This window comes from Anastrepha obliqua, chromosome 1, assembly GCF_027943255.1.
Source record: "Anastrepha obliqua isolate idAnaObli1 chromosome 1, idAnaObli1_1.0, whole genome shotgun sequence".
Classification (NCBI taxonomy): domain Eukaryota; kingdom Metazoa; phylum Arthropoda; class Insecta; order Diptera; family Tephritidae; genus Anastrepha; species Anastrepha obliqua.
In genome coordinates this window covers 98071710-98086230 of record NC_072892.1, presented here as the reverse complement: position 1 = coordinate 98086230, position 14521 = coordinate 98071710, and the positions used below count along the sequence as shown (strand labels likewise).

Sequence of the window (14521 nt, the reverse complement as noted above, 5' to 3'; positions counted from 1 at the left end):
GACTGTTTTTTTCGATTACGAAGTTGTGGTGCACTCGGAGTTCCTTCCGCAAGGCCGATCGGTTAACGCTGAATATTATTTAGACGTTTTAAAGCGTTTGCGCGAGAACATTCGTCTTAAAAGGAAGGAATTGTGGGACAACAAGTTATAGTTCTTGCATCACGATAATGCACCAGCTCACACATCACGTCTTGTTCGCGATTATTTGAACAAAAATAATGTTAATATCGTACCGCAAGCACCGTATTCGTATATGGCTCCATGTGACGTTTTCCTGTTTCCCAAGCTCAAGTTGCCGCTCCGTGGAAAACATTTTGAGACAATTGAAGTCATTAAAGAGAATTCGAAGAACACACTCGAGCTTGACTTGTTTACAGTAGCACAGAAAACAAACTATGTGACATATCACGCTGAAATTTACCATGTAAGCTTATAACAGTCCTACCAAAAAACAAAAGATTTATTTTTGCCATATGTCATCCGCGGACCGTTTTATTGATAACGTCTCGTTCATATTTGAGCAGAAGTTATGTGGTGAATATCCGTCCAGCTCGCCCAATCCTTAAGGCCATTACTTGTCATACGTTACGCATAACGTATAACTTCTTTTTTTCTTCTAATAAATATTTAGGATTAAATCCTGTTTTTCAACAATTTTTGTACAAGAGATACAATTTGTTTGGATTATATTGTATGCACATAAAAAAAATTAGTTACCGATAGAACTGGATGTCCAACACTCATTCCAGTGTTTGGGAGGGCGCCCGGGTGGCCTCGCAGTCATTGGCTTTCCCATCATTACTGATTTAGCCAATCTATTGTCGGACATACGTACCAGGCAATTTCTTCATTCCCTTCTTTGTCTTGGCTCCACCAAATAATGCCTTGTGTATCGCATATCTCACTAATCTCTTCGTTTCGCATAAGATCTCTGCGAGTGTGTTATGTTCTGCGATTGATCGTAATGTTGTCATCTCAGACTTGTTGTTTGCTAGTTGTGCTCGGTTTTCAACGGGAAGGGGAATTGGTAGTCAAAAATGGTTTTATTGTATCTCAAAATATTCTCAATGATGATCAATACACTTTTGCATTTGTTTGAACCAGTCGTGTTTCCAGACGTTTTTAAGACTATGTGGGATCCAATATAGGCATCTTGTACAAAAGCTGATTTTGGGTGAACTTCACGGAATTCGTAGGTGAGCGAACAGCGATGCATGCTCGCGCTGCCTGACAATACTAGAAGTGGCCACGGTCAGAAATATAAATAGCAACCCTTGTAATATTTGAAAAACTGTCTCATCAATCTACCTTCTGGAATTTAAACCTGTAAATAGCTCGGCCCTTAACAAACAACCTTTTTTTATTTTTTAATATTTCGAAAGAATATGCATGCGGTGATATACTACTAAAGTTTTGTAATAATACGAGTATTTATTGTAATATATTGTATTTGGAGTTCTGCATCTTTTTCAGTGACAGCGAATGTTTCAAAAAGGTATGTATCATACTTATACATAACTAAGCTCAACCATGTAAGCTCAACCCTGCTGTTAGTTCTACATTTTCCGAACTGGATAAAAGTGAATGGTTCTGATGAAGAACGTGAACAAAACGAAGTACCTCCTGTCATCAAACAAACAGTCGACGAACAAACCAACACTTTATAAGGCTTTCACCATACCCATTCTATCGTATGACGCAGAAGCTTGGACGATGACAACATCCGGAAAGGCGTCACTAGGAATGTTTGTGAGAAAGATTCTGCAAAAGATTTTGGACCTTTGCACGTGACCGACGACGAGTATCATTGAACGATGGGATAATGAACATAAACATAGCGCTGCGAATAAGACTCCTATGGCTTCTTTCACTGGGTCATGACGTTCGAATGGATACAAATGCTCTGGCTCTGAAAGTATTCGATGCGATACGAGCTGGTGGTAGCAGAGGAGAGGAAAGTCTCTACTACGTTGGAAAAATTAGGTTGAGAAGGACTTGGCTTTTCGTGTTTCTAACTGGCACCGGTTAGCACGAGATAGAAACCACTGGTGCGCATTGTTAAACTTGGCCAAAATCGCGTACGCTATACATATATCCGAATCAATTCAAATTTTAATATTTTATTTATCACACCAGTAATTATATTTTATTTTTGGTTATTGAAATTTTATTGTGTTTCTTCCTCGCCCTTTTTTTGGGCGCATGATTTTCTTCATTTTTTAATAACCTAAAACAAGTTCGGGTTCTATAAAAATTTGTTTTTGCATTTGTTTTTTAATATTTTTAATGGAAGTCAATAAAATAATCAAAACAAAAATCTTATAAATTTCTTAAATTCACTAGAGCTAGACCATGGGTCCGCTTAGGTAATCCGAAAATATTTTTTCAGAAAAACTCATTATTTAGTATGAATTAGTAAAAATTTATCACAAAAAAACATTTTAGGAAATATTATAATGTGCAAGTAATATTATCAATTCAATTCCATTGTTCATTGTTACATTTACGCTTTTATCTTGGCCGGTATTTCGAAACACACAGCGTCACCATTTTTATCACCCATACCCCAGTGTATCACCAAGTTAACGGGTGGATAAATTGGTAGAATATTGAAGCTATTCTTGTAGGTGTAAGTTTCGCCGGCTTTCAATGGACAGCCCACCTTCTCTTTGCCTTCTGCATCATAGATATATGGGCAGGCGCTGGTGCCATAGTAACCAGGGAATGGAAGCGGTACATCCAAAATAATGCCCTTTATATCAGAAGTGAGTTCGGTGAAGTCACGATCTGGTATAATTTTTATGGCAATGGAAGCAATTGTATTGCGTTTGAGTGTGCATTTATTTTTAGGACACTGGGGCATGGTCACTTCGTCCGGATTCAATTTTCGTGCAGCCGCTATGAGGGAATAAGTGAGAAATGTGGGTTAGTGATTTGAAAGTATTATTTTTAAAATATTTTATTTTTTCTTTTTACTTACACTTCGGGCACTTTCTTACTTCGGCGGCATTTGTCAAGGCCAAAATGACAATGAAAAGTGTAACTGTGCTCAGGAAGGACTTCATTATTTTGGATTTCCCCTACTGATATAAAGCTTAAGAGAAACTGAAAATATAACAAACAGAATGCGTAGAGGGTTATTTAATTAAGTGTGTATATATATATTAAAATTTATCATTATCATTTTTATTAAATTATCTTCTTGCTGTTTTATAAAAATATAAAAAAATAGTTAAACTTTCCTCCTATGAAATAAAGTATACGCAGTGGATACTAAAAAAAATCCATACAGCGCACGCTCGATAACGTGAACTAATTCAAACCAAGGCAGTGCACGTTAACAAAAGTGTCCACGTTTTGGAATGCCCAAAAAGACTGAGTAAATATATTTCTTCACATTTAAATTCACATTTTATTTTTGTTTTCATATTAATTGAAAATTAAGTCCTACGGTGGTTTTCTTTAAAAAAATTAGTCATCTTTTTTTGTATCTGCTGTTTTTCTAAAACTTGAAGCACAGCTTTCTCCCTTAACCGTCTCATATTAACGCCTTGTTGAAAATTGCAACTTCGGCTTAATTTTCTCCAGTTGCTCTGATACGCTGCCATCATCGAATTCGTCCTCTTGTTGATGATCGTCATCTGCATTGCCCTCCTCAATATCTTCGTTCCATTCATGAATGGCTGGTAACGTTAATTTTATCTGAAATTTTTAATAAAAAAAGGTTTTTTTAATAGCCCACATACATATCTTTGAGCATATCTGCGAACACGAACGAACCTCAGGATTCAACTACTAAGGAGATCGACGGTGTTGCTCATCAAAGTGCGAAGTTCAGCTTCCCATTTTTCTTCTAAAACCTTCAATGTAACATTTTTTCGGTATCATCATTGTTTACCGCAAAATGTAAAATACTGTTCCAGCACTTAGCTAATGTTGCTTCACCAACACGAAACTAAGCCGCATCCAAAAGATTTATAGCTGTTTTTAAGTTAATTTTTTTCAACGACTCGAGCAAATCAGACTTTGTCGCTGCTATTGAAGCCTTTAAAAACGATGTAACCTTAAAAAACAACCAGTTAACCTTAAAAATAGGACAAAACTTAAAAGGAATATTCACCTGTGGAACAAATGACTCATGAAACCATTCTTGAAAATAGCCGACGTCATCCAGACAGATTTCGAGCTTTTATAGTCGGTGGGACACTGAAAATTTTTAAAGCAGCGTGGATTCTTCGCCTTTCTAATTACCAAAAGCTTAAGCTTGTGGGATCCAGTGGCGTTTGAATAGCATAACAACGTGATTCGCTGCTTCTTGGACTTTACCCCTGGGGCTCTCTTCTCCAAACTTGACGCGTACATTTTCTCTGGCAAAAGTCTCCAGAACGAAACACTCTTTGCAAAACCAAAATCACGACTGAAATATTTTACTCCTTACATGCAATTACGAATAAAATGCCTATTTTATAATTAGGGGATTCCCCACTTTCAAACTACATTCAAATAATTGTAACGTTTATTGTTCATGTTATAAAGCTTTAATCCTTTAAAAAATTAAAATTTAAAATAAATAAGAATTAAACAAATTTTAAATTAAATACGTCCAGCAAGCATCAAACTCTGATTATCCCTAAATATTTCTATGTATCGTCATCAAGGCTGTTTTTCGTTAAAAGAGTGAGGCTGTAGAACTCGACTCCTGACACTGTTAAGGCTGTGATAATAAGGGGCAACTACAAAAAGGTAATGCATAATTAGACAGTTTTGGTTTGTTATTTATGTATGTATAGATAAAATGTTTAGTAACAAGAAATAGCTCAGGATTCGCGTGAGTCATTAATCTTTCATGTGCGCGGCTTTCAACAAGAGAAGTACAGCACACAGAGGATCGCATTTTTAAAATGTCCCGCTCAAGATGAATCTATTAAAGGTGGTATCGGGAGACCAGCTGATTTTTGGTGTTTTCCCTCCTCACATCATCCGGATCTCAGCATAAAATGAAATTACGAAAAGCAATTCCATTAGAACCATCGTCGTATGCTTCTAGCCCCAACTTCATGTCGGCTGTGCAACGCTTTTCTTTTTATTTTCTACTTTCTTTCTAATGTACAAAACATTGTTGTTGCTCTAGTCCCACTTTTAACTAATCCACTTTGGTCCTGCTCGTGCTCTCAGCGGAGCTTTTAATGTCAGTAAAAGCCAAGTCGAATTGAGTACTGGAGGTAGCGTCTTCCTAAAGCAGTTACTTTATTTTTCGCGATTTTGACAAGACTGACGTCCGGTCCCTTACCAATACAATTGCAATTTGGGTTGCAATTTAAATGTTATTTTCTCCCTTTTCTGTTCTTTCCATTCTTCTATCTATTTTCCATTCCATGTATCTACTTTTCCCCCTTTTTTCCTTTATAGTAAACAAAATTTAAGTATTGTTAAGGCCTGTTATTTAATTTTAGGATATAATATTTAAGAACTTGATTTCTAATTTTATAGTTTAGATGTGCCATAAAAAGCTGAGTCTTACAGATAAAACCACTTTAATCAAAAATATAGTAAGTAAAAAAAAAACAATACAAATAAAATAAACCAAAAATAACAAACACTAAAATAATAAAAAAAATGAGTATGCATCATTATTTTAATACAACAAGAGTCTATAGTCTCATATGCATATGAATTTTTTTCTGAATAACAAAACTTGTGTACTTGCTAATAACCCTAAAATATATAACAATAGTTTACTTTATGTGTGTAATATAATGACGGTCGCCGTAGCGGAGTGGGTTTGTGTGTGGGTTCGGGTTCGAAACTTACTGTGGAAAACCACTAAGTTATAGCGAATATTTTTTACAATAGCGGTCGCCCCTCGGCAAGCCATGGAAATCCTCTGAGTACAATTTAGCCACGGAAGAACTTCCCACAAATTCCATTCGTTGTTTGGAGTCTGCATGCAACAGTAGGTAAGAGGGATAATCTCAATCTAGTACACCTAATAAAGGATGTGCCCACCACTTATATGTATAAGTACAATACATACATGTAAGGTATGTAAAAGTAAATGTAAAGTAGAGAATGTAATATATACTATCTAAATGTTAAATAAAAAATGAGTTCGGGTAAACATTTCCTGTCAAAATACATATATATATACTTTCACGCCTTCATAACCTTTTTAGTCCAAGAAACTAATTTTCTTAAAATAATTATAAAATAAAATTAAAAAATATTTTTCTGATGGTGATACATCTCAGTTCAAAATTGAAAAAAAACACATTTGAGTATCATTAACGAATTTTCATTCCCTCTGTTGCTCTGCCTTTTACGTTATTTCCATCGCTGCTCAAAGTGCAAACATGTTACAGGAGGTTGACCCCTGGAGGTAATCTTTAGAAGGACATAGTAGCATTTTTGAGCACCGTATTTCTCTGTACATCGGACAGATCTCTCTATCCGCAAACTGGAGTTTGAGAGTCGTACCAGAGCAATCTTGATGAGTAGGCAGGACTGGAAGGAGGGGAAAATCTTCTCCGAAGCTGGTACCTCTGTTTTAACTGACGGCCCAAGACGGAATCGGGAGTTGGAGCAAGGATTTTCTGTAAATCAGCCAATTTATTTATATCCTTAAAATTGCCGAATACTGCTAGTGTTTCTCCTGCAGGCATGTAAGATGTTAAGCATTTTAAGGAACGTGGGAGTGAGGGAGATTTTAACATTTCTTGCGATAGTCAAGCCGCGATTAAGGTTCTCATGACGCCATAGTGGAAATCCAAACTAGTCAACTCATATAAGGAGGTAACCAAATATCTTGGTTGTGCAGGACACACCTATTTCTCAGGAAAGCGCAGAAAAGATGGAACTCTATTTCTTTATGTGCTATTTCGAAAACCCCATTCAATTTCCAAACTCGTTGCTGTTTTAACGGTCATTGGACAATCGGCGCACACGCGGAAAAGCTGGGTTTACCATTTAATCCCCATTGCCTTTCAGAGAAGGAAACTGTTGAGCACTTTCTCTGTAAATGTCTGGGTTTGACAGCTAGACGATTAAGGTCAGAAATACTAAAATTTATTGAGGAATTTTGGCTCAGAATAATACTCTGACTAATAATAATAAATGCATTAATCCAAGCTTCAACCCTCCAGTTTTCCCAGCAACAACTACAAGGCGAAACACGATTATTTATACCCGTTTTCGGCTTGGACATACACGCCTGACCCACAGCAACCTCTTTCAAAACAACAACCCACAAAACCACGTTTGTCAATTCTGCAACGAAGAGACACTTTCTATCCAACACATCGTTACAAATTGTGAAGCATTACATTCAATAAGACAATCAATATCAAGCCACACAATAGAAGAACTTCTGTCCGAAGTTAACGCAGAAAACATTAAAAGTTTTATACACTTTATTTACAAAATTAATTTGTATTTTGAAATCTAAATTATACACGAATATTATTATATAAATTCTTATGTTACGTAAAGCTGATGGCCTAGTCGCTAATGCTTTTTAATTCATTGTGATTGTAATTCATTACTTTTCCAATTTTCAAATAAAAAACAAAAAAAAAAAAAAAAAAATACTTTGACTCCACAAAGGAGCACAATAGATCTTTCAGTTCGAAACCAATTGATTTAAGTTTAATTTCGTTGAGGTAAAAAATTATCGAAAGCCGGAATACAAGTATTTTCTTTGCATAGACGAAGTATGTATTAAAATGTAAAACACACTAAGCGCTTAAGAAACTTTACTTTTGCTATTAGTACACAATTAGCTTAAGGCATGGGAAGGCATAGTTTTATTTTCCTACAGTTAGCTTCACGTTTTGTAAACTTTTATAATTGCTATAAATAAATAAATAAAATATGAATACACAACTGCTAAATGAAGTTACACTAGCATTGTACTAATATATATGCCTCATATAGTACATATAATTATACGTGGTGTGCTACCAAATAACGAGACTGACGCTGATGTGGAAGACTGTTTAGCGCGAAAGCTTCCCTTTCGAGCACAGCAACTCTAGCTTCTGTAAATGAATCATTACATTCATAGATTTCGTTACGAAAAATGTTATAAAATCAACATAAAATATTTTACAGCGCTAGCCTCTGTAATTAATAGTCACACCTCGTATGAATGCATAGTAATATATACAAAAAAAAACAATAACACCTTGAACCTTGTGGGGGCATATTTGTATATATGGCTATATGTATTGAAAGCAATTTACAGTAAGAATTATAAATGTATTTATTGCATTTAATTTGTGAAAATTATTTAGAACTGCAACATCCATACCAGTTTTAGAGCAGTATCTCTAACTTTTTTATCACAAGAGGCGTAAAGGTAAATTTAAGTAGAGGCAAAAAATTTCTTCGAGGTATAAAAAAAATCGCTACCCCCAGATCAGTAAAGTACAGCGAATTTAAAAAAAATCAGTTTAAAGAAATCTGGGAATGGTTTGTTTTTAAATACCTGCCATTTATATATACAAATTCTTACATTAGTCTTTGAAGGTCGTTTGGGGTAAAAATTCATTATTTTCTCGGTAGAGCAGTAGTGATCAATATCTCTTAAAGTATCGATCAAACAATTTAAAGTTTATGCTCGTTGTCAAGGTAATATTTCACACTAAAAAAATCGTTTCCTGTTCTTTGTTCGTTCAATTCTGTTTGAGTTATAGTGTGTTAACAATGGAAGTCAACAAAAGGAAAGTTCGGTACATTTTACCGTTTTCCTTTCATAAAGACAAGCCGCTTAAATTTTGAAAAATGTTTAATAATAAGAATAAGATAAGAAATAATCGAAGTTGGGCAGGAACTAAGGATCGATCATAAAACACTCTTAGGCCATTTTCGCAAAAATTTTACTTAAAATTAATGGATTTCTTCTTTCCCAAACTATTATAAATAGTTTTTATACTGATGAAATACACTTCCCGATACGCATTTAAACTTCTCAGCAGTATCATAGGAGAGGTTTTTAAATCTCCAGCTTCCCAAAAATGTCGAAATTAAAAATTCTTAAAACCAAAATCTAAAAATTAAAGTCCCCAAATTCAAAAACGCCAACTCAGAGTTCCCTAGTAGTAAAACCTAATATTTTCGGTGAAATTAAATGCTTCCTTAAATATTATATAAATTGTTCGAATTCAGTCCGGTCATTTGGAGACCAGAGCAAAGCGAAAGACTAGTCCGAAAGTATGGAAATGATGCTGATGGAGTATGGAGATTCGTATATCGAAAAGCATGACAGTTGTTTGCCCGGATAGAGATTAAAAAAATAAGAATTTGGATCATTTCAACCATCTTTCAAAATTTTGGAGTACATATGTATAACAGACTCGCAATTAAAACTCAAAGTCACCTCATCGCCAAAAGTAATCACACGGTAAAATACTGTTTACACATATATACAAGGTGGAGTCCAAAATAAACAAGACTGGCGTCATAAGAATGTTTTTGATGGCGCCATCTTTTTAATGACTTAGTGCGTTTGAAGTTAAATCCTTAGCTGATTTTTAGTGAAAGCTTGGTGGAAGCGAAGTTATTGCGACTAAAGTGTCAGTATGTTTGTGTCATCGGTACAAAAATTGGTTTCGAACAAATTTTGTTTTAAAATCAGTAAAACGTTTACCGAAACATATTAATTGATGAAACAAATGTATGGCGATCATGAGTGATTTACACGTTTCAAAGATGGTTGTGAGGACATAAATGACAATGAACATACAAGCCGCCCAAAATTAGTAATCACCGAAAACTCCATCGAAATTGTTTGTAAATTTATCAAAAATGAACTGAATTCATCGTTCAATTTCATGTAATCAGAAGTTGAATATCTCCAAAACATCGATTTATCGCATTTCAGCTGGTCAATCGGGCTTACGAAAGATCGGTGCACGTTGCATTCCGGACAAGGTAACCCAGGGCCCAAAATGGTCAGAATCCAACATTCGTAAGACTCTATTAAAGAGGCGGAGAGAAGAACTTCCTTTACGGCATTGTAGCTGGTGATGAAACGTGGTGTTTCCAACATGAACCTCAAACTAAGAATCAAAGTGCCGAATGGAATGCCCCAGAAGACACACCACCCAAAAAATCGCGTTTGGAGAGGTCAAGAAATAAAGTCAATTCTCATTTGTTTTTACGATTCCAAGGGAATTATCCCCAAAAAGTTCATGGCAATGGGCCAAACCGACAATGCAATTTTGTATTTGGGCATTTTGAAGCGTTTATTGCGTTCGTCGAATTCGCCATGAATACTGCAAAAGAGGAAACTAGCACTTATTGCATGATAAGTGACTGATTTTTTGTCTAGAAATTGCATTTTAACCATCAATCACTCTTCTTATTCACCTGATATGGTTCCCTGTGACTTCTACCTATTAGGAAAATTGCCATGAAAGGAAAACGTTTTGTGTTCGTAGAGGCCATCCAAAAGAATTGTATCGACATCATAAAGAACATTCCGATCAATGATCTGAAACAATCTTTCAAAAAGCTTTTAAATCGCGCAAAACAGTCATCGAGGTCAGAGAGGACTATTTTGAATAAATAAACTCGAAGTTATCAGAACAAAGCTTCTGTCGCTTCTATTTTAGCTGAGTCTTTTTTATTTTGGACTTCACCTTGTATATATGGCTCTTACACCCTTTTTATGTGTCTGACCGAGGTCCTCCTCCTACAAAACCCCTCAAATGCTCCATACCTCAGAATATTTTATAAAAGCCCTTGTCCGATAATGAAATAAGTTTCCTAGAAAAGTTACATACACTTTAAAAATAATTTAATCTAAAGCTCGGTTTTAATTTTAGAACTGGAATTTCTTATGAAAATTTTCTTAAGTTATTCCCGTAGGATACGTTTCTACTATACGATTTGTCGTCTTTTTTCAGCCCGAACAAATCAATGCACCCTAATATATACGCTTTACATTAAAAGCAGTCGATTAGTTTTTCACAGCTTAATATCCTATTTTTAGTAGCAAACAAAGGCAATGGAGGGAGCCTTTGAGCTGTGATGGCTTGACTTTTACTTTTATATTGCTTAATTGCTTGCAAGATGGCAAGTTGGAATCATTTGAAATAAAAATTGTTACGCCTACTACATCAGATAAAAATTATGTTTCTTATTTCGAGCTTCACAAAGCAGTCACTAGCTGGTATTTTGATATCTAAAGTTCTTTCGAAAAAAATTACGGATGCTTATTTTTAAGTAGAAGTGTACAAAATGAAATAATTACACTAATGAAAAATTGTAATGCTTTTGGTTTTTAACCTTTGGCTGGTTGTTTGCTGTGATGATTGCAAAACCAGTTAGTGCTAAAAACTACGACTCAGAATATAATTCAATTGTAAACAGCAACGATAACGACATGGAAGCAGCGAAAGTTTATCCAATCTATCAAATTAAATCCAATGAAATCCGAGAGCATATGCAGCGGAAATGCTTTAACATTGGTGATTACATTTATTTTTACAGCTGTACAGTTTTGCGCCGATTTCGAACTGCGAGGAGAAAGTCATGGCCTACCGAGGGGCGAATGCTATTAGAAAAAACGTTTTCTATCATTTAGTGTTTCATGCCCAGAGATTCGAGCCTGGGCACTACCGAATGGTACTCACGCACCATTTGGCTACGGCGGCCGATGTATGTATCCACCTTCCATATTTCAATGATTGGTATAGATCGCTGGTGCAGTCGAAAGGTCAAAAAACAGAATACTACAGAGCCTCTGACTCTATTCCAACTGCAATTATCCAAACCATTAATGAGATACAATTCTGAAGCAAATGAACTTCTCCGGCCTCTGAAAAATACGGAGCAGACACGATGGAACCAGCTCGTCGACTATTTCGTTAGCAAGATCATGTTAAGTCTACGACGTAATCCCCGCGCTGCTTCACAAGGCCCTAAAGTAACTGCCCAACCAAGTCCAAGTTATTACCATCTGAATGCCTAAAAAGTTGCCTACTCGTCAATATTACTCGTAGTACCGAGCCTATAACTATTGTACAAACCATGTGAATGTCAATGGCTTTGGGCTGAAATTTACTATCTGACCCTGCTAATCGCGAAGAACACTTAATATGAGAAATCGCTGAATAAATTTTCGAGCCAATGCCGCCGTTCAATTTAGTTTCAGTAAATCTTTATTATTTTACAAGTATTGAAAAAAGTGGAAAAAGGGTCTTTTGCGTCCTCTACTCGTCACAGTACCTCCTCCAAGCCCAGCTCCTTTAATATATGTATGATGGAGCTGGGTTGGGCAGAGCTTATGTACCTTTTTCCAGGTCACACAAAGCGGAGTGGTATCGCATTCGATAAGTATGTTCAAGTGTTCTAGGATTGGTCACAGAAACGAGTTTGTTTGTGAGAAGCATAAATAGTGTTTTGCGATTTCGGCGGTTTTCTGCAATCTCAAATACCTTATGAACCGACTTCAATTTACAAAATCGTCTCGATCCCTTAACTTACTTAGTATGAAATACAGTTGCCTAGTATCAGAAAGTCAGTTCTTGGTCCTTGCTGCCCGTCTTTGGAAGCTCCTACCATTGAAAATCAAAATAATCAGGAGCACATCGTGCTGTAGAAATGAACTGATACATTACTTTGTTGCCAATAGTTGCTAATATGTACGTATATCTTGCTTTTTACCTTTTCCCTTTTCTTCTATTTCTATACTTTAACAACTTCAAGCCCGTATACATTACCTTTATGTGTACTTACACTATGTTATTATTAAGAATAGTAGTCATAAGTTCAAACACTGTAAAATAACTTGTCGGTTGGGTGTTTGATAAACAAGTAAAATAAAATAAATTGAAAAAAATCGAATGTGTGTAGCTCGCGAAATAAAAAATAATAAAATATAAAAAATATAAAAAGGTATCAGTTTCATAATTAGCGAGTCTGAAAATCACACAATTTTCAATTTGATGACCTTAGCTCAAATTTTTGCATTTTTGTTCGTCATTTTGAATTTTGAAAAACTTACATCGGTTTTGTAATCAGCCACCACAAAAACTTGCTAGTAGTAATTTTTATGAACTTAGCTCAATGTAATTTAGTAATTTGTAATTCAATGGCAATCAAGAGCTTTAAAGGGCTAACTCCATTTTACTCCAAACAGTTTTTTTAATTGCATATACAGTAATTGTAGTGTAAGATTCAAATTTTAATTCGAGTAAAGATTTAAGTGTTTAGCTCGTCAGGTTTTTGATAAAAGTATGGGTAAATAATAAAAAAAACATATTTGTTTAGGTTTTACGTCCATTTTTCCGAAACCACCACACCTCGGCTTTTTGAATTCCAGGATCGTGTTCAGCGCACAAAAGTGCATCGATCAAATATTAAGAAACATGTAGACCTGTTTTATGATTATACCAAAATTTTAAAAAGGGTAAAAGGTAAGATTTTTTGCAGTTATAAAGTCCACCACATATTTAAAGTTCGTTTTCACTTTATATTACATTGTGGAAAAAGAAATCCATTATTTTCTCTGTAGAGGCTGTAGTGATCGGTATCCCGTAAAGCATAGATCAAACAAGTTTAAAATATTGTATATATTATATACGTGTACGAGTATAAGTTTTCCTTTGTTCAAAGCGTTCCTTTATTAGATGTTCAACCGAGCTTTCCTGGTGTGCGATTTGATTTTGTTCCACAAGTAGAGGCACTTACAGCTTTATTCCGCCTCCAAAAGGCGGAGGTTTATTTTTCTTTTTTAAGGAACTTTTTTCTAGCAGAAATACACACGGATGTCTGCCATTGCAAGCCGAAGAGCGACCGCATTGAAGAAAACTATTTTCTATTATTTTATTTCGAACGAATCTATTCGTCTGCGATAGTAGCTTTCTGTACTTGTTTTAAATTGTGTTATATTCAGTATTCAATTACCTGTAATTTTTTTTTACTTTTATATATTTGTAAACTTTTTAAATCTACTTTATGCAAACGCACTATGTATATTTTAACTAATGGATTTCCGTCTGCGTTTAACAAAATACAACTTTAAATTCTCTGAAGTTTGCTTTTAACTTAATTTCTCAATAATTTATTATATTTTTTGTTGTGCTTTTAAAATAACTTTCAATTGAAAATTGCGCAACGACGCTAATTTTGTTTATTTATATTGATGTACTTGGTATTTACATATAAGAGAAAAACGAAAGACTTAAGGCACACACGCGCGCTCACAGCCACCAACACGTTTTGGGTGTTGAATGAAATCAACTGAAATACGAACTTCGATGTGTTGATTATTTATAGTCGGTAATAGTCGCAAGATCTGGTAAACATTTATATTCACATACATATGTATTGTGCACACAATGACCGAACTATGAACAGTTGAAACGTGTTGATTGCTTAGTAAAGCTCTGAGGCGCACAATCTAAGTATGTAGGTATAAACAATGAAATCGCCTGCCATAAGATCATAGAAGAAAATGCGTACTGTGATTGGAAATAATGGATAAAGCGTAATGCAATGTAATGTATTTATGCATTTG

At 35.1% G+C, this 14521-nt stretch overlaps 1 protein-coding gene across 1 annotated transcript; it reads right to left on the bottom strand.

The window, feature by feature from the left end:
• Positions 1-2139: 2139 nt before the first annotated feature.
• Positions 2140-14252, bottom strand: LOC129253094 (ecdysteroid-regulated 16 kDa protein). Its single transcript, XM_054891340.1, has 3 exons — positions 13909-14252; positions 2981-3105; positions 2140-2898 (listed from the first exon to the last, which is right to left on the bottom strand). Exons 2-3 carry the CDS (start codon positions 3063-3065, stop codon positions 2504-2506), a joined length of 480 nt encoding a protein of 159 aa, XP_054747315.1. The 5' UTR covers positions 3066-3105; positions 13909-14252; the 3' UTR covers positions 2140-2503.
• Between the last annotated feature and the right edge of the window lie 269 nt (positions 14253-14521).

Bases quoted from the DNA above. Each gene is read 5' to 3' on its own strand.
- LOC129253094 (XM_054891340.1), bottom strand. From the start codon at position 3,065: ATGAAGTCCTTCCTGAGCACAGTTACACTTTTCATTGTCATTTTGGCC. The intron at 2,899-2,980 runs GTAAGTAAAAAG...ATTCCCTCATAG, and splicing joins AGTAAGAAAGTGCCCGAAGT to CGGCTGCACGAAAATTGAAT.